A 22,867-nucleotide genomic window follows, 5' to 3' on the forward strand; every position below is an offset into this window, starting at 1 on the left:
TTCTGGTTCTTCTTTCATTATGTATTGTATGAGTGGAAACCTAATGGATAAACAGTATAATACCTCAAACACCTGTATAATCTTTGAATTTCATGTAGCTCACCAAATCGAATGTCTGTTTGCCATAGAGAGTGGGTGAAAGTTTGCCCTTTGGCCAAGGGCTTTCGTGTAATTTTTTTGCAGTTTTAGTGTATTCATTATATGTCCTGTTGTTCACAGATCTGCACCAACATTTTGCGGACTCTTCCGCCTAGTGACAACCCCGATTTTGACCCAGAGGAGGACGAGCCCACTCTAGAGGCCTCATGGCCACACATACAGGTAAAACCATATCACTTTAATTTGACCTCTTCTTAACTTTTCTTTACGTATGTGTTATACCTGGTAGTATGAGCTTTATGTACAATTCATGTACCTTTTTCATAGATTTGTATTTTATTGACTTTTTCCAGCTTGTCTATGAGTTCCTTCTACGATTCTTGGAGAACCCAGACTTTCAGCCCAGCATCGCCAAGCGCTACATTGATCAGAAGTTCGTGCTGCAGGTAAGCATCGCAATCTGATGTCACACTGACCCGTTAATGACCCTTATCCTCTCAGATTTCATGCCGTCATCGTCAGTCACCCAAATGGCCACATGACATCACCATCAGTAGGGGTGTATTAGGAAGCAAATTTCCGAAAACATTCAACTTGACCAATAAGAAACGGTTGTTTTTGTTGCATAATGTGTTCCATTGAAAAACGTTTTGCTGTGTTTGCTATGGTATATAGGGATGTTCCAAATAGACCATTTATAAAAAATAAAATGAAAAGTTTAAACTGACATTTTTTTTTTATCGGTTTTCCGTTAAAGCGATAAGAAACATTCATAGAATTCAACGTGAATTCAGAGCGTTAAGCATTGCACCTGTACTACAATTACTGTATCTCAATTTCACTTTGGAAAGTTTGCATTTCCTTCTCATTTAACTCCTCAAAGTATTACCATACAGGACTTCGCTGTTTCTCTGCCATTTTCCAACTGTTAACGATGACGACGTAGGGGTGGATAAATCGACTCCTAAGAATCGTCTCATAAGATTCCGTATTTTGGGAACAGAGGAGACTGATTTGTTGCCTTACTTCCGAGAAAACAAAATACTTGCATCTTTCATAGCAAGCTAGCGAGGGACTGAGAGAGAGGGGATGGGCACAGTAAAGGCATGTCGGCCACCAGGCAGACAGTCAGAACCGTGTACTAGGCCTGTCTTATCAGCAATCAAAAGCTGGAAATGGAAATGCTGGAATGCTGTATCTCGCAATTTCTTGGCTTGCTATGTCTCCCAACTTCAGTAAAGCAGGGCCTATTATCAATGAATATGCTAGGATATTGAGATAAGTTGAGCCTCGCGCTTCATCGCTCTTAGTTGTTTTGGAAATTGACCCACTATGCTGTTTCTTTCTGCATCTACGCCCAATATATTTTTGGTTAAGGATTTTTCTTAACATTAAGGATCCCAATTTTATTTAATAGTGTGCACTAACGAATACACCCCTGGTCTGTCAGTGTTGCTCAAAGCTATTGTATTGATTCACCAAATATTGTAGAGACTCATTTCCTGTTGTTTACTGTGTTAGTTCTATGTGGAACTAAAGGGTACACACAGACCCAAAAAGACAGACCTGGCAGCATTACAAGCCTCAGACTGACTGCTAAACATCTACTCTTCAAAAGACAGTACAATATATCAAACGCAAACCGAATTTGGATAATCATTTGAGAATTTAATCTGATTTGTAAGCGGTCATATTGATTTAGTTTAAACGAAAACGGCACCAATTTCCTTTCCTGTTTTTTGTTCGAGAGCCTCAAGTTCAGAGTATGAAAGACCAAAATGTTTTGATTATATCTCCTGGCAGTTATCAAAACCAGTTATTTTAACATGACATCTTCTGAACGTCAGTTGGAGGCATGTGGTGTCCCTTTGGAGGACGTCATCTTACAACAACTTGTACATTTCTTCAGTGTCAGTCTCACCATTTAGCCGAATTTGTCATGGGCATGTCTGCCATGATGACAGATAGTCCTCGTATGCTTCGGCTTGGTATTCTAGGATCTATACCGTCATATTAATTTGGCACCAAATGGTAGAAAACGGACAAACTGGGAGATACGACCTGAACTGTCAATAAGAAACGCAGGTGTTCGCATTTTGTAATTAAACATTTTGCTACGGTGTGCCCTAATGAATACGACCCAGTCTCACCCTTGCAGGAGCAACGAACCGGGGCTGTGCCGTGCGTATTTATCGAGCCGTCCTGCTTTCCCCAGGGCAAGGGAGCGAACAGGGACTAATACTACGGCCTGGAATGTTGGCTGAGCTGCAGCATCCGAGGTGCTTAGGCTAAATTTCCATGATGCGAGTGGTGTCGTGGGGAGCTTTGAATAGCTCCCTGTTTACATTGCAGGAAGAGAAAAGGGGACTGTGGTCAGAGAGAGGCTGGGGAAGAGGAGCGGCGGGAGGGCAGAACAAGCCCAGTTTTTTTTTTTGTAGTGTCAGTGCTTTCCCCTTTCTCTCTGTAAGCTTGTTAGAGACAGATCTTGACATGGGATAGGGACTGTACGATATGCTCACAGTGGAACTGATGGTTAGAATGTGTTTCATTTAATCTTGGTGAGCAGTAAGTATTTATTTTAGAAATGTTTGTCTGGGGAAAATGCATCCCTCTGCGAATGTTTAGCTCATTGATAGTCTTCAAAAGAGAGTGTGTGTGTGCGCGCGCACGTGTGTACTACAGGCTGTGAGTGCATGCAGAGGGGAAGAAAGTGCAGCCCTGTCATTACCGTAGTTACAGTTATGGAAAGTGTTGTCACGGAGGTGTTGTCACCACAGTACGGCTTCCTGTGAGTCTGCTGATGCTGGACAAAAAACTCTACCAAAACATCAACATGAAAGCCTTGAATGGGTCATATTTTCCCAAATATTCAATTGATTCATTTTGATTAAATTAAAGTATCAAATGGCTTGAAGTATTTCCAGGCGATGTACAATGCTTTCAAAAAGAATTCACACCCCTTTACTTTTTCCAAATGTTGTTGTTACAGCCTGTATTAAATTGATATGTTGGTCACTGGCCTACACACCATGCCCTATAATGTCAAAGTGGAATTATGTTTTTTGAAATTTGTACAAATTAATTTGAAAGGAAAAGCTGAAATGTCTTCTCCCAATAAGTATTCAATCCCTTATGGCAAGTAAATTAGTTCAGGAATAAAAATGTGCTTAACAAGTCACATAATAGGTTGCATGGACTGTGTGCAATAAGTGTTTAACATGCGCCGTTTATACCTCCCGTGTGCATGCCGGTGATTAGTGGTAGTAGTGGTGTGCAGATGTGGGCAGGCTTCTATTTAAATAAATCCATTAAATATTCACCATCAAAAATAAATCCATTATTAATTTGTTCCTAAGAAACATTTATTTTGTAGTAAAAATATAACAGAATAAAATAAAGATTATTTTCCTCACACGACGTGTGGAACCGCTGTCATATAAAAAAGTTTTGAAACCCAAGCCCATGCTTATTTTGATCCACGTTTCATCTCTTTCGTGTCCTCACTACCACTTTGTTAGGGAGCAGCTGTAGGGTCTTACATTTAGAGTATCTTAAAAATAATACATTTCCCTTGGCAACATTTTTTTGCTACTATCTTTAAGCCTTTGTCTGGGGGGGGGAAATCTTTCCATAACTGTTATAGGGGTCTTACCGTCCTCCCTCGGCTAACCTTTGTGCACTCGAGGAGTTAACTAGTTTGTTGTCGTCTTTTACTCAATTAGAAGTTATTATCCTGGGTGAACTAAATTATGAGTGTGAAATGCAGGCTTTAGACAATCTATACTGAACAAAAATATAAACGCAACATGCATCAATTTCAAAGAGTTACAGCCAAATCCTCTAAAACGTTGGAGGCAGCTTATGGTAGAGAAATTAACATTCAATTCTCTGGCAACAGCTCTGGTGGACATTCCTGCACTCAACATGCCAATTACACTCTCCCTCAAAACTTGAGACATCTGTGGCATTGTGTTGTGACAAAACTGCACATTTTAGTGGCCTTTTATTGTCCCCAGTACAAGGTGATCATGCTGTTTAATCATTTTCTTGATATGCCACACCTGTCAGGTGGATGGATTATCTTGGCAAAGGAGAAATGCTTTTTAAATGTAAAACAAAAATGTATGCACAAAATTTAAAAGAAATAAGCTTTTTGTGCATATGGACAATTTCTGGGATCTTTTATTTCAGCTCATGAAACATGGGACCAACACTTTACATGTTGCTTTTATATTTTGTTCAGTGTAAAAGGCATGTAATGATCTAAACCTAACCCAGCTAGAGACTAAGCATACACGGCCCAACCCTAAAGATCCTTCAAAGTCCACTCTGATTTGGTCTTATTTCAACAAATACACCAGAGAAATATGTTTCTACTGGTGTCTTCGCCCAAGACATTAGTGACCATTGCCCAGTTGTTTGTGTTACTAATGTGAGAATACAAAAATCTAAGCCTCGTGTCATCACAAAGAGAAACTTTAAAAACTTCATGTAAATAAGCTTTTTTTATTTTAGTGACCTTTGATTGTATTTCAGCTATCCCTGAACCGGATTTAGCTTTGAGCCTTTTTGCAGATGTCTTCAATAGTATTGTAGATATTCATGCTCCCTTAAAAAAAAATAAGGGTTGAAAGTAGATTTTTTTACTCTCCTTCATAAAAGAGATGATGCTTGGGTCAAGACCAGGAACACAGGCCCAGACTGGCAAGCTTTTAAGCAACTGAGGAATCATTGTGTAAGACGAATCAGAAAGGCTAAATCTGATATTATTTAACCGCTCATTCAGATTGGGATCGCGGCTAAATTCGGAGAAACTTTCAAGTCCCTGTATGGTTCTACTTCCTCCTCTCTGCCACAACAAATTAATTCAGACACTGGCCTCATTACGGGGAAAAATGCCAGAATTGATGCATTTAATCTAGGCCTGACCCATTTAGTCGACTGGTCGATTGTTTGGTCAATAGGCTGTTGCTCGACGGAGATTTCTTTAGTCGAGCAGTAGCAACAAAAAAAACACTCATTGTGTACAAGACACCTGTCTGATTTGCGCCTGTCTTAGTGGACTAATCCATTGTGGAGGCCGTGGGGATGGCACAGTGCATCACTCTAAGACATGTGCTACTGAAATGGTATATGGTTATTTACATAAGAACAGTGGTGCAAAACTAAAAAATATATAATTTTATAACAAATGCACTTTCTCCCCTGTTTGTTGTTCTTAAACATCAGTGCGCTGTTGAATTGGCACCTTTTCCTAGTTGCTATGTGCATAACATAGAACAATGTGGCGGGGGCAGCAGCTGAGTTAAGAGACGAGAAAACAGCCCTTACCCTAATTGTCTAAGAAAAGTGAGGAGAGAGGAAACGCCAACTTAATTTGGTCTAATCAACAGCCTAACTGTTAAATGTGTCTAGCTTTATATATCATCCATAGACAGTGCATTCGGAAAGTATTCAGACCTCTTGACTTTTTACGTTATAGCCTTATTCTAAAATGGGTTAAATTGTTTCCCCCCGCTCATCAATCTACACACAATACCCCATAATGAAAAGGTAAAAGTTTTTTTTATACATTTTTGCAAATGTATTAAAAATTAAAAACTGAAATCACATTTACATAAGTATTCAGACCTTTTACTCAGTACTTTGTTGAAGCACCTTTGGCAGCGATTACAGCCTAGAGTATTCTTGGGTATGACGCTACAAGTTTGGCACACCTGTATTTGGGGAGTTTCTCCCATTCTCCTTTGCAGATCCTCTCAAGCTTTGTCAGGTTGGATCGGGAACATCGCTGTACAGCTATTTTCAGGTCTCTGCAGAGATGTTCAATCGGGTTCAAGTCCAGGCCACTCAAGGACATTCAGAGACTCGTCCCGAAGCCACTCCTGCGTTGTCTTGGCTGTGTGCTTAGGGTCATTGTCCTATTGGAAGGTGAACATTTGCCCCAGTCTGAGATCCTGAGTGCTCTGGAGCAGGTTTTCATCAAGGATCTCTCTGTACTTTGCTCTGTTCATCTTTCCCTCAATCCTGACTAGTATCCCAGTCCCTGCCGCTGAAAAACATCCCCACAGCATGATGCTGCCACCACCATGCTTCACCGTAGGGATGGGGACTGCTTCCTTCAGACGTGATGCTTGGCATCCAAGCCAAAGAGTTCAATCTTGGTTTCATCAGACCAGAGAATCTTGTTTCTCATGGTCAGAGTCCTTTAGGTACCTTTTGGCAAACTCCAAGCGGACTGTCATGTGCCTTTTACTGAGGAGTGTCTTCCGTCTGGCCACTCTACCATAAAGGCCTGATTGGTGGAGTGCTGCAAAGATGGTTGTCCTTCTGGAAGGTTCTCCTGTCTCCAAAGAGGAACTCTCTGTCTCGGAGCGCTACTGACAATTCCTTTGACCCCATGTCTTGGTTTTTGCTCTGACATGTGCTATCAACTCTGGAACCTTATATAAACAGGTGTGTGCCTTTCCAAATCATGTCCAATCAATTGAATTTACCACAGGTGGACTCCAATCAAGTTGTAGAAACAGCTCAAGGATGATCAATGGAAACAGGATGCACCTGAGCTCAATTTCGAGTCTCATAGCAAAGGGCCTGAATGCTTATTTAAATAAGGTATTTTTTTTCATATACATTTGCAAGCTTTTCTACATCTGTTTTCGCTTTGTAATTATGGGGTATTGTGTGTAGATTGATGAGGGGGGAAAAACTATTTAATACATTTTAGAATAAGGCTGTAACAACAAAATGTGGAAAAAGTCAAGGGGTCTGAATACTTAACGAATACACTTAAAGGGGAACTGCACCTGCTGATTTGGCTTTGTTTTTTGGCTTGCTCCTGAAGAAATGTTGGCGGCCATGACATAAGCCAAACGTGAGTTGGCTTAGTGGTGTGGTATAATGTGGGTGTTTCTTGGGTGTGTCCTTAACACCTCCAAGACACCCATCTGCCAGAACCTTGCCCGCAGGCTGTTTCCCCCCACTCAATCACAACAAACTTCCTGCGGGTTGAGTTCAATAATAACAGGCCGATGTATGGTGAGATGCTAGAGGAAGCTTTGAATAGGTCAGTAGCCTACAGAGTAATATGAGAAGAATGCCATTGCTGAATTTATGTAGATATTCTACTTAAATAAGTGTTTTGATAACTTTCAAATGTAGTAGCAAGTCCATGTAGAATAAACAACCGTTTACATAACGCCATAGTGTTCTGTTAATATAACAACGTGCACCTTTCATGTTTCTTTGGCAAAGTATCTGTATTACAATGACAATCAGCATTTTGTCTGGTGGTAATGGGGCTGCCTTGGCAAACATGTCAGAGTGGTCATACCTTCCTGTGTAGTGTCCCATATACAACAAGAGTTCCCTGATCCTGGTGCAGAATACACAGGGTTTCTCCCTCCCCATATTAACTGATACCATTCAATTCAATAATGCAAGGCAATACAAGTAAAAGTTGTCTGGTAAAATGTTAATACCGAGTGCCAAGTCTCTCTCCATTCACAGACATCAGTATCAAGCCCATCTGTCAGTCTGAATTTAATCTGATCATCTTGCAAACCTCCACGTGCTGGCTCCATACATGTTTCTGTGAACACATAAACACATAGTCACTGGGTTTTTTTAACCAATGGCAGTGACCCACAAACAGGTACTATGTTAAAGTTTGAACAGGTCAGATAAAACCTACCCAATTATGGTCTCCCCACCAAACGACTGAGGCTGCTGTCTGGCAAAAGCATCTCCAGTCCATCTGTAGAAATAATCAGATTGCTGGATATGCTATGATACCCACCTTTGCTCTTTCTGGTAGGTCTCTGCGTCCATCCACGACCAGGGGATCAGTCTGGCACACAAATGTGCACGTTGTCTAACAGAAAAACAGTCAACAATTGTCAATTATATTGTCAATTATAAACATAGCTCAAGAAATAATGTAATCTCATTTGGAAGCTAATTCTATGCTTTACGGATGTAGACTGACTAGCTTCAGATTGGATTAGATTCAGGCTGGTGACGCTGTTACATCATGCAACCTACTGTGACATGTTTTGTTATGTCACTGGGTTGGTTTGAGTTTGTTGCTGCTAGTTAGTTGCTGTTGTAGTCAGACATTAGTTAGCTAGTACCACCATAGATGCATCCCATATTTATTCGTGCCCCTCAGAGGCTGTGGCTGTTTCGTTTAAGTTACACTAACTTAGTGGCATGGAAATACGATTACATTGCTAAAGTAGGCAAATAATTAGTAGGAAACAACTTTGCCGTATTATGTCGTCAACTGTACTTTAGAGAGATGGCAATGTTGTCATTACTGTTACTAGCAAAGTCCGTCAAAAAATACCTAGCAATGCTCATGTTAGCTGGCTAAAGTTATACTGCACCTAAAGTCAGTCTGGCGACATCACAATCATGATGAGATGTTCCTACTAATTAACGTTATTTGCCGGCTTTTGAAGTTATTGTGTTTCCAAGCCATATCTGAGTTGTATTGAGGTAGGCTAAGGTTAGGTAGCTAGCTTGCTAACTAACGTTATTAGGGTAGCTAGCTAGCTAACGTCAGCTATGCTAGCGATAATGATTATCAACATATACATAACCACTGGGGACCAACGAACTCCAACCACCTATTCCGCAGGACAGGGTCCTTTGGCAGAGCATGCCGACCACGATCCTTTGAACGTGTTGGAGGCGACGTAACATAATGTAACAGAAACATGGGAGCCCCATTCAATGAAGGGAAGCGAAGTGGGTGGAGGGGTGATTTGCACGTGGAGCTTGGCAAAAGGGGGCATGATTTGTTGACATAATTGTAATCCAAACCCAACCTTAATTTACTCGTGATGCACAGAGGTTCCAAACTGTGTTTTAGATGAGACCGATTGTATGACTTAAATGATCCTACTTACACTTTGAAGTCCATTTTGACACTAGAATAAATGTTTGACTCGATGCCACATAGGCCGTTTTCAAAGGGATTAGTTGTTTTTTAGAGGCAGTCGCTCTTTAAACGCTTCTGTTGTGGTAGAATCAGAATGCCCATGTCTTCACTCTCAGCTCTGTGCTTGTCAGGGCAGGGGGACTGGGAGAGCGGGCCTGATGGGACAAACAACATGGCAGGGGAATCACTCGGGAAGTTCTGTTCTTACCGACTGACTGCCTGGCTGGCTGATTTACTGACTGGTGTGACTGACTGACAGGCTGACTGACTGGTGTTAGTGAGGAGTTATTCTCACCTGCCCGGCCAAATCCTGAACCTGAACAGGCCTTTTGCTGTTGAACAAGTAATTTAGTCACTTCAAAAGATGCATCGCTGTGCTAGAACTGAACTGAAACCTATTATGAGTCATGCATTCAAAGTAGGCCTACATTAGCATTCTCTTTCTCTGTTCCCATTCTCACTTTTTACATTCTATACTTTATATTTTTACACTGTTTCGGGTTTGGGTGTGTGCGCACACATGCAATTTTGTACCTTTAGGTATTGTTAACCAGTATTGCATTTGCTTCCTGTATATAACACAGGTTAGGATACGGACTGTAGAAAGAGGCTGTTTGTGTGAGTCTAATCCCTATCATTAGATGTATGCTGTGAACCTCTTAGGGTGGCCCTATGTGTTGTCAAAACATAAAACACTTACAGTGTAACAGGTCAGATTAAACACTTACGGCCTCCATACGTTCCCTCTGTTCTCCCTCTCCTAATGCACGGTTAGCCTGTCCAGGCAGAGATTTCTCTGTGAGAGCCCACTGAGTGGTCTTCTTTTAGATGTGTCCCAAATGGCACCCTATTCCCTACTACTTTTGACCTCGGCCCATAGGGTTCTGGTCAAAAGTAGTGCACTAAATAGGGTATAGGGTGCCAGTTGGGACACGAGCGGTGCCTCTGCTTGAACAGTTCCCATGCAGGGAGGTTATTATTAAACTGTACCGTCACATTAAGTGCAGGCAGCGAAAGGAAAGAGAGCTGCAGGCAGGCCAGGCGGGCAGTTTTCACCTTGGAGCACAGACTGAGGCTCAGCCGGGGCAGAGAGGAAGAGCGAGGATGCACTAGAGGTCACGACCTCCCCGTGGATACAGACCCACTTCCTCCTTCCCTCCCTCCCTCTCTTGGCCTTCTCAATAAATGTACTGCACAAAGCTACAGTGTAGACTGTACATGCATTATAGCACACCCATAATAAGTATTTCTACAGCTCAAATGCATGCATGTGCGTAGTGTGGACGCACAGCACACATACACACAGCCGGGGGTGCGGTAACTTTTCTGTCATGCAGTGTCAAGCTCATTCGACACTTTTCTTTAAGCTACTCTCAGAGAGTGCTGCTGCACATTAACAGACCTGATGAGGATCAGTCATTTTGTTTATGCAGCATTCTCCTTCAAACCCGGTCTCAGTGGGTGTCGGGGCTTTAAAAAAACATAGATCTGTTGTTCTGCTTCCCGATCGATATCATAAGAGGTGTTTAAATTGAGCTCAACACTGCTTTCTATGAATTTTAGCAGAATGTAGCTCTTTGCTTTGCCTCTTTTTTCTGCAGCTGCAGGTAGTCTTAGACCTGCAGAGAAAATAACTATACTTTGAGTGTAGGTTTTAGAAACCTAATGGCTTGTTCAGGGGGGAAAAAGCCTAGTCATTTCAGTTGAACCATCAGTAACTACACTTTTGCAGAGAGAATTGACCTTGCTGGAGGTTGGTTGGAACACAGGCCGTAATGTCAGTGACTTTGTGCACTGATTGACTCATTTCAAAGCAGCCGTACTGTGTTTGAACACGGCGCCAAAGGCAATTAAGAGAAACCGCTGTGCTAGCTGGTGCCTTGACATTGTCAGAGGCAGAGGACATGGGAGGCGGCATTTAAGACAACTGGGTCGTGTTCTGTAATGGAGAAAAGGTATTGAAACAGGGAGCTACTTAAGTACCTGTCTAGTGAGAACATAATTTTTGTTGCAAAACGTTTTGCTACGGTGTGCACTACTGAACACAACCTTGGATAGGATCGTTCTGTAATGTCTTGTTTTCTTTGGTGCTAAGACATGTGTTGACTTGGCACCTTAGCACCAATCGTGTAATACAGTAGTCTCTATTCCACTCTACTCTCAGAATGTTTTTATAGTTCAACTTCACACTGTGAAACGTGTAGATTGACAATGACGAACTCACAGTAAAGTGTCCCTCTGGGCGCTTTGTGTAAGAGACATGTGGCTCTTCCTGGGTGACCTTGTAGGACAGAACATATGCTCGGATGAACACCGTCCGCTCTGCTCCTAATGCTGCTGTAACATAACAGACATAGCAAAGGTCAAGTTCAGGACAAACTGCATTAGCCTCTGGGTGAAATCCCACTGGTCGGGTCTTGATTATCATTGATGGTGAATGAATATTGACCCTGGCCTCCTGCATAGCTGAATCATAGCCTGGAAGGGGACACATCCCAATAAACCAAGCAGCAGCATCCTTTCCTATGGCCTATTTCCTTGTGCTCGCTGATTTCAACAGACTTGATGGAGTTAGGCTAAGCAGCATGGCATGGATCAAGCAGAAACATTTTCACATGTTGCTTGTAGGCCAGTAGTCCTGTCGAATCAGTGCAGGGTTACAGTAAGTACATTGCAAAGGAAACCATGAATAGTATTGGGATGAAGCCTCGTAGTATCTTTGTGTCTGCAACAGGGGAGTGTGCTGCGTTTGGTGTCAGGCTGGGGGAGGAAGGCAGGACTGTAATTGTGGCACTTCTCTGCTGGAATGGCGACCCTGTCATTGTGGTCCTGGCAACCCCATAGAAAGACGAAGCCCACATTTTAGGACCCGCCCGAGATCAGAGCTAGCTAGTCTATTCCTCTGAGCTCAGTGGCATATTTCTAAACGGCTCCGCTCCTTTAAAGAGTAACGGTATAGTACTAATGACTCATCATACTGAAGGATGGAAATAGCCTTTTTCTATGCCAAGGGTTTGTATCTATATACAATATGGTGTCTATATGTGCATGTTATAAAAGTGGTCGATGGCTGCAATAGGATATGATATGTCCACTCTTTGCTTAGATGACTACTAGCAGGCATGTAGTGGATTATATGTGTTTCATTTGGTGATAGAGGTTGTAAGCTTTAGTTGAAACTGTCTTTAAATTATGTTTATTTTCTTTTTATACCACCCTCTTTTGGTGTGACTTGGACCTTTGTATGTTTAGGCTTCTATTTGTTTCTATTGACAATTTTGGTAACAGAGGACCTTTGCACAGCATCTAGAAAATAAAATCTAAGCGAAACACCACTGTCACCATGGAGAGAGACAGAGCCGTCAGAAACAAAACTTTCTATTCTAGCTTTGGGAATGACACTGGGAAGATAGCCTATAAGTTGATGTCCTCTTTTTCTGTCCCCCTCTCTCTCTGTTTCCTCTTTGTCCATGGCAGCTCCTGGAACTGTTTGACAGTGAGGACCCCCGGGAGAGGGACTTCCTGAAGACTGTCCTGCATCGGATCTACGGGAAGTTCCTGGGGTTGCGGGCTTTCATCAGGAAGCAGATCAACAACATCTTCTTGCGGTGAGTGAATAGTGAAGCGCCCCTCGTTCACCGGAACAAACAGCAGGGCATCCTTCAAAGACCCACACAGGGATCCTTAAAACTGGGTTCAAACCCCCGCAGCTCAGCTCATAAAAAGTCCATGGCCGTATTCATTAGGGCCTACGGTAGCAAAACGTCAGGTAGTCCCGCCGTGTTTCAGTCCATTTTCCTCCGCTTGTTGCCTAATGAATACGACCCTTGTGTTTTTCTCCAGTTGGCTCCTTTTACAATGCCACCACTGACCACCACCTTCTTTCAAACTGCAACCACCCGTATGTCTCTGAAAGCCCACACCTGTCAGTTAGTTTCCCCTCTTCTTTCTGTCAATGCCCTGGCTGAGAAGGGGAACTGTGCTGCTGTAAGTGTTTCCTTGGCAGGCTTTCCCAGCCATGCTCTTTCATACAGAAACAGCAGCAGCGGCTTGGGGACAACTGATAGATGGGAAATTATCAAGACTATCTATGTCAGACCCCACAGCACATCTCTTGTCAGTGCAGAGGAAATGTCCTTTGGTCATAAGGTCAAAAGTCAAATGGGATTCTCATAAAGGATCGTTTCAGACTTTCTAGATGCAGTACTATGATGACAGTATCAGAGTCATGACAGTCATTCTTTTGGATTGCAATGATGATGAGCTTTTCTCAACCCTTCGGGCTCCACTCCTAACCCCAAACATAATGTCTCATCTCAAGTCACGACCACTAGCAAAACTGTACCTCCATTCACATGACTGAAGTATAGTAAAAAAAAATATATATAAAAAATGCAATAATCATGAGACACAGAAGCACAGCAGAGATTCCTGTTGCTGTGGTTACAGAGAAACGCTTTACTCCTTGTTGATTGACGGAGGGGCCCACTCAACGTTGACCATCTGCCGCCAGGATTAAAAATGCCATCGGAGGGCATTCAAATGCTCCATTAGAGCCTCCATGCCCACTGCACGGTCTGACTGGCAGGGCAGTACCAACTGTTTCCAAACAGCCCAAAATGGGTCACTCAAAAATAAAAATCATTGTTTGGGGGGGTGAGCTCTGTTTGGGCTGTTGGGTCTACTGCTCTGCTTTCCGCAAATGAGGTAAGGGGGGTTAGTTGGGTTAGGAGCGCTACAGTGGCTAAGCACATTTCACAGCTTTTACACGTTGTGATTCGACTCAGTGAGCATCAAAGTCAGCAGAGGGAGCCATTTTAGCCTTCCTAATGCAATGTCGCTCTCTCTCTGCTCCATTGTGTCCAATCAGAACCATACGCTCCTGTCGTCTCTGTGTAGTCATTTGAAGTTTGATGATGGTGTGTGTTTGTGTTGTCTGATTCTGGTAGGTTCATCTACGAGACCGATCACTTCAATGGAGTGGCCGAGCTCCTGGAGATACTGGGGAGGTGAGTCCAGAGGTTTTTGTGGTGTGATTTCAAGCATGCATTGACAGCAATAAACATATAGCAATGTTATCAGGCATCTTTGACTCAAGCTGCATGTTGCACAAAACTGCAGTAGCACAGCAAGCACATGACATTGTATTAGGTGGAACTAGGACATGAAACCTTGTACACTCATATGCCATAATATCTCCATTTTACCTGATTTACTCATATCGCTACACTAGAGGTTCCCTTGAGTGTTTCTACAGGCTGCTCTGCTGTTAACATCTTAACACCACAGAATTCTGGGAATCTCAGTCACACTGCTGACCTGTCCTTTTCAACTATTTGAGTTATGGTCTGGGGGCACTTCCTGTTAAAAGAAAAATGAAGCTTTGTTATTTTGTTCCACAGTGAAATGTCTCCCTGGTTCTACCTAATGAATATTTATCTCTCTCTGCCTCTCAGACCGCCCAGCCGTGTGTGTGTGTGTGTGTGTGTGTGCGTGTACAGTCTCTCATGCATGCGTGTTTGCCTCTCAAGGCGATGATTGGTGTGTTGTATTTGTATATCTGCAGCATCATCAATGGCTTTGCACTGCCGTTGAAGGCGGAACACAAGCAGTTCCTGATGAAGGTGCTCATCCCCATGCACACCGGCAAAGGACTGGCCCTGTTCCACGCACAGGTAACCAAACACCTAATACAAGATCAATAAATAACCCATTTTAAGAATTTGCTTTAACTACTCTCTCTCAGTAGACAACCGCTCTTCTATTTTTAGCACCTATCTAAATCTGAGAAATATAACTGGCTTTAAAATGAATGATAGGTAAAATGGTATACAAGATTATGACATAGTAATTAGCTTAGCTACCCGTTTGTTCTGTCAGGTCAGTCTTTTTGAACAGTAGATGATGTAGAAGCCTGTGTAATCATAACCTCATGAGCTAAAATGAACTGTGCTCTGAAAAAAAGCCTTGGATAACAGTGCCATCTAGAGGCCGTATTATACACTTGAACCTCTGAGTACAAAACATTCCATAACATAGACTGACCAGGGGAAAGCTATGATCCCTTATTGATGTCAACTGTTAAATCCACTTCAATCAGTGTAGATTAAGGGGAGGAGACTGGTTAAAGAAGGATTTTTAAGCCTTGAGACATGTATGTGTGCTATTCAGAGGGTGAATGGGCTTTTGGACAGGGTATGGTAAAAGATACCAGGATCACCGGTTTGAGTGTGTCAAGAACTGCATTGCTGCTGGATTTTATACGCTCAACAGTTTCCCATATGTGTATCAAGAATGTTCAACCACCCAAAGGACATCCAGCAAACTTAACATAACTGTGTGAAACATTGGAGTCAACATGAGCCAGCATCCCTGTGGACCGCTTGACACCTTGTAGAGTCCATACCCTGACGAATTGAGCCTGTTCTGAGGCAAAAGGCGGTGCAACTCAATATTAGGAAGGTGTTCCTAATGTTTTATACACTCGGTGTATAGTACACACCACATTGTAATGTTTCTGTTAACATTAAGTACGTAAGCTCACTTGCCTGTTCTTTGTCCTTTCAGCTGGCCTACTGTGTTGTCCAGTTTCTGGAGAAGGACCCCACCCTTACTGAGCCGGTACTCTAACTAACATTTCTTACATTCTACTATAGAGACACTAGGTTCCCATAAGAAAAAGTAATATATGGCTCTATATATATGTGTGTGTGTGTGTGTGTGTGTGTGTGTGTGTGTGTGTGTGTGTGTGTGTGTGTGTGTGTGTGTGTGTGTACACTACCGTTCAAAAGTTTGGGGTCACTTAGAAATGTCCTTGTTTTTGAAAGAAAAGCACACTTTTTTGTCCATTAAAATAACATCAAATTGATCAGAAATACAGTGTAGACATTGTTAATGTTGTAAATGACTATTCTAGCTGGAAACTGATTATTTTTAATGGAATATCTACATAGGCGTACAGAGGTCCATTATTAGCAACCATCACTCCTGTGTTCCAATGGCACGTTGTGTTAGCTAATCCAAGTTTATCATTTTAAAAGGCTAATTGATCATTAGAAAACCCTTATGCAATTATGTTAGCACAGCTGAAAACTGTTGTTTTGATTAAAGAAGCAATAAAACTGTACTTCTTTAGACTAGTTGAATATCTGGAGCATCAGCAATTGTGGGTTTGATTACAGGCTCAAAATGTCCAGAAACAAAGACCTTTCTTCTGAATCTCGTCAGTCTATTCTTGTTCTGAGAAATGAAGGCTATTCCATGCGAGAAATTGCCAAGAAACTGAAGATCTCGTACAACGCTGTGTACTAGTCCCTTCACAGAACAGCGCAAACTGGCTCTAACCAGAATAGAAAGAGTGGAAGGCCCCGGTGCACAACTGAGCAAGAGGACAAGTACATCCGAGTGGCTAGTTTGAGAAACAGACGCCTTACAAGTCCTCAACTGGCAGCTTCATTAAATAGTACCCACCGAACACCAGTCTCAACGCCAACAGTGAAGAGGTGACTCCGGGATGCTGGCCTTTCAAACAGTCCATTTATATTTTCCAACGGGGCTATACATTTGTTTTTGTTTTTTTTCTCACCTGAGTAGCCTCGTTTCACTGCCAAAAATCAAATTAAACCATCTAGTGTTAAGCGAAATAACAGCACAATGTCAAATACAAGTAGCCTAGTAAAATAATTAGCATCCAATCACGTTAACCGTTACTCTTTCGCGGGAATTCCACTAACTGTCCGTATGTAGCCAAACGTAGCTGCTGCTAATGTTGGTATCTGTACTGATGGCTCAAAAGCCATGACAGGGAGACATAGTGGAGTGGTAACGTGCATGCAAGCAGTTGCTCCTGACGCCACTTGGGTACACTGCAGCATCCACCGAGAGGCTCTTGCTGCCAAGGGAAAGCCTGACAGCTTGAAAGACGTTTTGGACACGACAGTGAAAATGCTTAACTTTGTTAAAGCAAGACCCCTGACCTGTCGTGTATTTTCTGCGTTATGTAATGATATGGGCAGCGACCATGTAACGCTTTTACAACATACAGAAGTGCGCTGGTTATCAAGGGGCAAAGTATTGACCCGTTTAAAAAAATTGAAAGACGAGCTTAAAGTTTTATTTACTGACCATAACTGTCGCTTGTCTGACCGCTTGCATGATGACGAGTTTCTCACATGACTGGTCTATCTGGGTGATGTGTTTTCTTGCTTGAATGATTTGAATCTAGGATTACAGGGACGCTCCGCAACTAAACTCAGCAAAAAAAAGAAACGTCCTCTCACTGTCAACTGCGTTTTATTTTCAGCAAACTTAACATGTGTAAATATTTATATGAACATAAGATTCAACAACTGAGACATAAACTGAACAAGTTCCACAGACATGTGGCTAACAGAAATGGAATAATGTGTCCCTGAACAAAGGGGGGGTCAAAATCAAAAGTAACAGTCGGTATCTGGTGTGGCCACCAGCTACATTAAGTACTGCAGTGAATCTCCTCCTCATAGACTGCATCAGATTTGCCCGTTCTTGCTGTGAGATGTTACCCCACTCTTCCACCAAGGCACCTGCAAGTTCCCAGACAGATCTGGGGGGAATGGCACATGCCCTCACACTCTGATCTAACAGGTCCCAGATGTGCTCAATGGGATTGAGATCCGGGCTCTTCGCTGGCCATGGCAGAACACTGACAGAACGAGCAGTATGACTGGTGGCATTGTCATGCTGGAGGGTCATGTCAGGATGAGCCTGCAAGAAGGGTACCACATGAGAGAGGAGGATGTCTTCCCTGTAACGCACCGTGTTGAGATTGCCTGTTATGACAACAAGCTCAGTCCGATGATGCTGTGACACACCGCCCCAGACCATGACGAACCCTCCACATCCAAATCGATCCCGCTCCAGAGTACAGGCCTCGATGTGACGCTCATTTCTTCGACGATAAATGCGAATCCGACCATCACCCCTGGTGAGACGAAACCGCGACTCGTCAGTGAAGAGCACTTTTTGCCCGTCCTGTCTGGTCCAGCGGCGGTAGGTTTGTGCCCATAGGCAACGTTGTTGCCGGTGATGTCTGGTGAGGACCTGCCTTACAACAGGCTTACAAGCCCTCAGTCAGCCTCTCTCAGCCTATTGCGGACAGTCTGAGCACTGATGGAGGGATTGTGCGTTCCTAGTGTAACTAGGGCAGTTGTTGCCATCCTGTACCTGTCCCGAAGGTGTGATGTTCGAATGTACCGATCCTGTGCAGGTGTTGTTACACGTGGTCTGCCACTGCGAGGACGATCAGCTGTCCGTCCTGTCTCCCTGTAGCGCTGTCTTAGGCGTCTCACAGTACGGACATTGCAATTTATTTCCCTGGCCACGTCTGCAGTCCTCATGCTTCCTTGCAGCATGCCTAAGGCACGTTCACGAGCAGGGACCCTGGGCATCTTTCTTTTGGTGTTTTTCCAGAGTCAGTAGACAGGCCTCTTTAGTATCCTAAGTTTTCATAACTGTGACCTTATTTGCCTACCGTCTGTAAGCTGTTAGTGTCTTAATGACCGTTCCACAGGTGCATGTTCATAAATTTTTTATGGTTCATTGAACAAGCATGGGAAACAGTGTTTCAACCCTTAACTTCACAGATCTTCATTGTAATTTGGATTTTTACAAATTATCTTTGAAAGACAGGGTCCTGAAAAGGGGACGTTTCTTTTTTTGCTGAGTTTATATTCAATGTGCAGGACAAAATTGAGGCTATGATTAAGAAGTTGGAGCTCTTCTCTGTCCTCAATAACAAGGACAACACACAGGTCTTTCCATCATTGTATGATTTTTTTGTGTGCAAGGAAACTCAAGCTTACGGACAATGACAAATGTGATATAGCGAAGCACCTGAGTGAGTTGGGTGTGCAATTACTCCGGTTACGTTATCCCTTTCATGCCATGCCTCCAGTCCACTTACCGATATCTGAACCAGAGAGCATGAAAACTAAATACAGGCACAGACTGTGTGTGGAAAATGATTTAAGACAGACTCTCTCCAATACAACCCAACATTGCAGAGTTATGTGCATCCTTTCAAGCACACCCTTCTTGTTAACCTGTGGTGAGTTATTCACAATTTTTTATGAACAAATAAGGTTTTATATGTAAGATGGTTAAATAAAGAGCAAAATTATTGATTATTTTTATTTTATTATTTGTGCCCTGGTCCTATAAGAGCTCTTTGTCACTTCTCACAAGCCGGGTTGTGACAAAAACTCACACTCCGGAGGTGGCTCCAGCGACCTGTTCGGTGGCTACAAGGAAGAAGCAGATGGCCTCCAACCTTTTCGCCCCACCAGAGCCCCAGGGGTGTCATCAGGCGAACCAACCCCCCAGGACCTGATTCCTAGGACCATGCCTCAGGACTACCTGGGCTGGTGACTCCTTGCTGTTCCCAGTTCACCTGCTCGTGCTGCTGCTCCAGTTTCAACTGTTCTGCCTGCAGTTATGGAACCTGCTGTTGTCGACTTGTCCCGGACCTGCTGTTTTCGACTTTCTCTCTACCGCACCTGCTGTCTAACTCTGAATGATCGGCTACGAAAAGCCAACTGACATTTACTCCTGAGGTGCTGGCCTGTTTCATCCTCTACAACCACTGTGATTATTATTATTTGACCCTGCTAGTCATCTATGAACGTTTGAACATCTTGGCCATGTACTGTTGTAATCTCCACACGGCACAGCCAGAAGAGGACTGGCCACCCCTCAGAGCCTGGTTCCTCTCTAGGTTTCTTCCTAGGTCCCTGCCTTTCTAGGGAGTTTTTCCTAGCCACCGTGCTTCTACATCTGCATTGCTTGCTGTTTGGGGTTTAGGCTGGGTTTCTGTATAGCACTTTGTGACATCGGCTGATGTAAAAAGGGCTTTATAAATACATTTGATTGATTGATGATTGATAATAAATCTATCCTATAGTGTGTGTGTGGCAGGCTTACAATGATGGCAAAAAACAACATTTGAGAGTGCGCTGACCCTGGCGCTAGAGGGGGTACGCAGCTGGAAGTTGAATGTTTGAAGGGGTACGGGACTAAAAAGTTTGGGAACCACTGGTCTACACCATCTCGATCTAATCTCAAAATGAGATGGCAAGTATCATCTACAAGAAACAACAAAGTAGTCATAAGGTTGCACTGAATGCAATTAGAAAATAATGAATCCCTACCTGTGAGTGTTGCTTTTAAATCTATTGTTTTTAAATACATGCCATGTATTCCAGAAAAGTGTTAAATTTATTTACATGTCAAAGCAATAAATGCATTGAACAAAAATAAAAATAAATCGGAGTAAATTTTGCATGATGAAAATGCATATCCATATGATACTTTTTTTCTATGGGGGTGTGAGATTTATGTTAGACTATATCATCATATATTTTAAAATGCATGTCACGTTTATAAACTACGTGGCAGTAGAATGGCCCGTACTGAAAAACTCAGGGACTTTCAACGTGGCACCGTCATAGGATGCCACCTTTCCTTCAAGTCAGTTTGTCAAATGTCTGCCCTGCTAGAGCTGCCCCGGTCAACTGTAAGTGTTATTGTGGAGTGGAAACGTCTAGGAGCAACAACGGCTCAGCCGCGAAGTGGTAGGGCACACAAGTTCACAGAACGGGTCCGCCGAGTGCTGAAGCATGTAGCGAGTAAAACTCCTTTGTCCTCGGTTGCAACAATCACTACCGAGTTCCAAACTGCCTCAGGAAGCGACGTCGGCACAAGAACTGTTCGTCGAGAGCTTCATGGAATGAGTTTCCATGGCTTAGCAGCCGTACACAAGCCTAAGATCACCATGCGTAATGCCAAGCGTCAGCTGGAGTGGTGTAAATCTCGAATCCATTGTACTCTGTAGCAGTGGAAACACGTTCTCTGGAGTGATGAATCATGCTTCACCATCTGACAGTCTGATGAACGAATTGGGGTTTGGTGGATGCAAGAAGATAGCTACCTGCCCCCAATGCATAGTACCAACTGTAAAGTTTGGTGGAAGAAGAATAATGCTCTGGGGCTGTTTTTCATGGTTTGGGCTAGGCCACTTAGTTCCAGTGAAGGGAAATATTAACGCTACAGCAATACAAAAAACAAACATTTTAGACGATTCTGTGCTTCCAACTTTGTGGCAACAGTTTGGGAAAGGCCCTTTCCTGTTTCAGCATGACAATGCTCCGTGCACAAAGCGAGATGCATACAGAAATGATTTGATCTGTGTGGAAGAACTTGACTGGTCTGCACAGAGCCCTGACCTCAACCCCATTGAACACCTTTAAGATGAATTGGAACACCAACTGCGAGCCAGGCCTAATCGCCCAACATCAGTACCCGACCTCACCAATGCTATTGTGGCTGAATGGAATTAAGTCCCCGCAGCAATTTTCCAACATCTAGTGGAAAGCCTTCCCAGAATAATGGGGCTGTTATAGCAGCAAAGGGTGGACCAACTCCATATTAATGACCATGATTTTGGAATGAAATGTTCGATGAGCAGGTGTCCACATACTGGAATGTATATGGGTTTTAAATATATGGTCAATGCCATATATTACTTTTCCATACTGGGTTGTGGATGTCAGCTTTCCTGTAAAGCTGTAGGAATGTCTGTGCCAGTTTCCTATCCTCAAACATTTTTTTTTCTCAAATCATGAATAGCTCATATTGTACCAAGGTAAATAGCATGTCAAATACTGCAGTGCTATCGTCCTATGCACATTACCGTTGGTTTGTTGACTAAAGACAGACAGAAAAAATGAAAGGCTCTTCCTTGGAACTAAATGTCATCTGTTCAATCCTCAGGTGATTCGGGGGCTGTTGAAGTTTTGGCCCAAAATCTGTAGCCAGAAGGAGGTATGTCTGTCTGGCTGTTTCGGTCTGTTTCTCTGTTATGACTGCCAGATTACACCGCACACTCGAGCAGATACTTGTAAAAAAGTGTATCGGCATCTCTTGAACATCTGTGTATTGTTGTTTCCCACCTGCTCTAGGTGATGTACCTAGGGGAAATCGAGGAGATCCTGGATGTCATTGAGCCCACCCAGTTCAAGAAGATCCAAGAGCCCCTGTTCAAGCAGATCTCCAGATGTGTGGCCAACCCCCACTTCCAGGTACAGTCTTGACTTCCAACTTACTTTTAGCTCCCAGTGGAAAGGAAGCTGGCAAAGGGCCTCAATAAAAGTGCATCTCCAGCAAACCCTTATCATTTTAAAAGGCTATTTGATCATTAGAAAACCCTTTTGCAAGTATGTTAGCACAGCTGAAAACTGTTTTGCTGATTAAAGAAGCAATGAAACTGGCCTTCTTTAGACTAGTTGAGTATCTGGAGCATCAGCATTTGTGGGTTCGATTACAGACTCAAAATGTCCAGAAACTAAGCACTTTCTTCTGAAACTCGTCAGTCTATTCTTGTTCTGAGAAATTAAGGCTATTCCATGCGAGAAATTGCCAAGAAACTGAAGATCTCATACAACGCTGTTTACTAGTCCCTTCACAGAACAGCGCAAACTGTCTCTAACCAGAATAGAAAGAGTGGGAGGCCTCGGAGCGCAACTGAGCAAGAGGACAAGTACATCAGAGTGTCTTGTTTGAGAAACAGTTAGAATCAAAGACTCCGGTTTGAGTTCCTCTGTCCAGTGTCTGTGTACTTTTGCCCATCTTAATCTTTTCTTTTTATTGGCCAGTCTGAGATATGGCTTTTTCTTTGCAACTCTGCCTAGAATGTCAGCAAACCGGAGTCGCCTCTTCACAGTTGACTTTGAGACGGGTGTTTTGCGGGTACTGTTTAATGAAGCTGCCAGTTGAGGACTTGTAAGGCGT

The 22,867-nt window shown here is 43.0% G+C and overlaps 1 protein-coding gene across 1 annotated transcript in view; it reads left to right on the forward strand.

Annotated features, from left to right (window-relative positions):
- Window positions 1-219: 219 nt before the first annotated feature.
- Window positions 220-22,867, forward strand: part of LOC120019227 (serine/threonine-protein phosphatase 2A 56 kDa regulatory subunit alpha isoform-like) — a gene marked incomplete at its 5' end in the record, with an annotated part of 32,122 nt that continues 9,474 nt past the window's right edge. Inside the window, 8 exons of the mRNA XM_038962549.1 lie at window positions 220-321; window positions 453-545; window positions 12,521-12,651; window positions 13,993-14,052; window positions 14,610-14,718; window positions 15,611-15,664; window positions 21,851-21,901; window positions 22,039-22,158. Of these exons, the coding sequence (XP_038818477.1) occupies window positions 220-321; window positions 453-545; window positions 12,521-12,651; window positions 13,993-14,052; window positions 14,610-14,718; window positions 15,611-15,664; window positions 21,851-21,901; window positions 22,039-22,158 (720 nt within the window). The remainder of the gene's footprint in view (window positions 322-452; window positions 546-12,520; window positions 12,652-13,992; window positions 14,053-14,609; window positions 14,719-15,610; window positions 15,665-21,850; window positions 21,902-22,038; window positions 22,159-22,867) is intronic.

Source organism: Salvelinus namaycush, chromosome 24 (assembly GCF_016432855.1).
Source record: "Salvelinus namaycush isolate Seneca chromosome 24, SaNama_1.0, whole genome shotgun sequence".
NCBI lineage: Eukaryota > Metazoa > Chordata > Actinopteri > Salmoniformes > Salmonidae > Salvelinus > Salvelinus namaycush.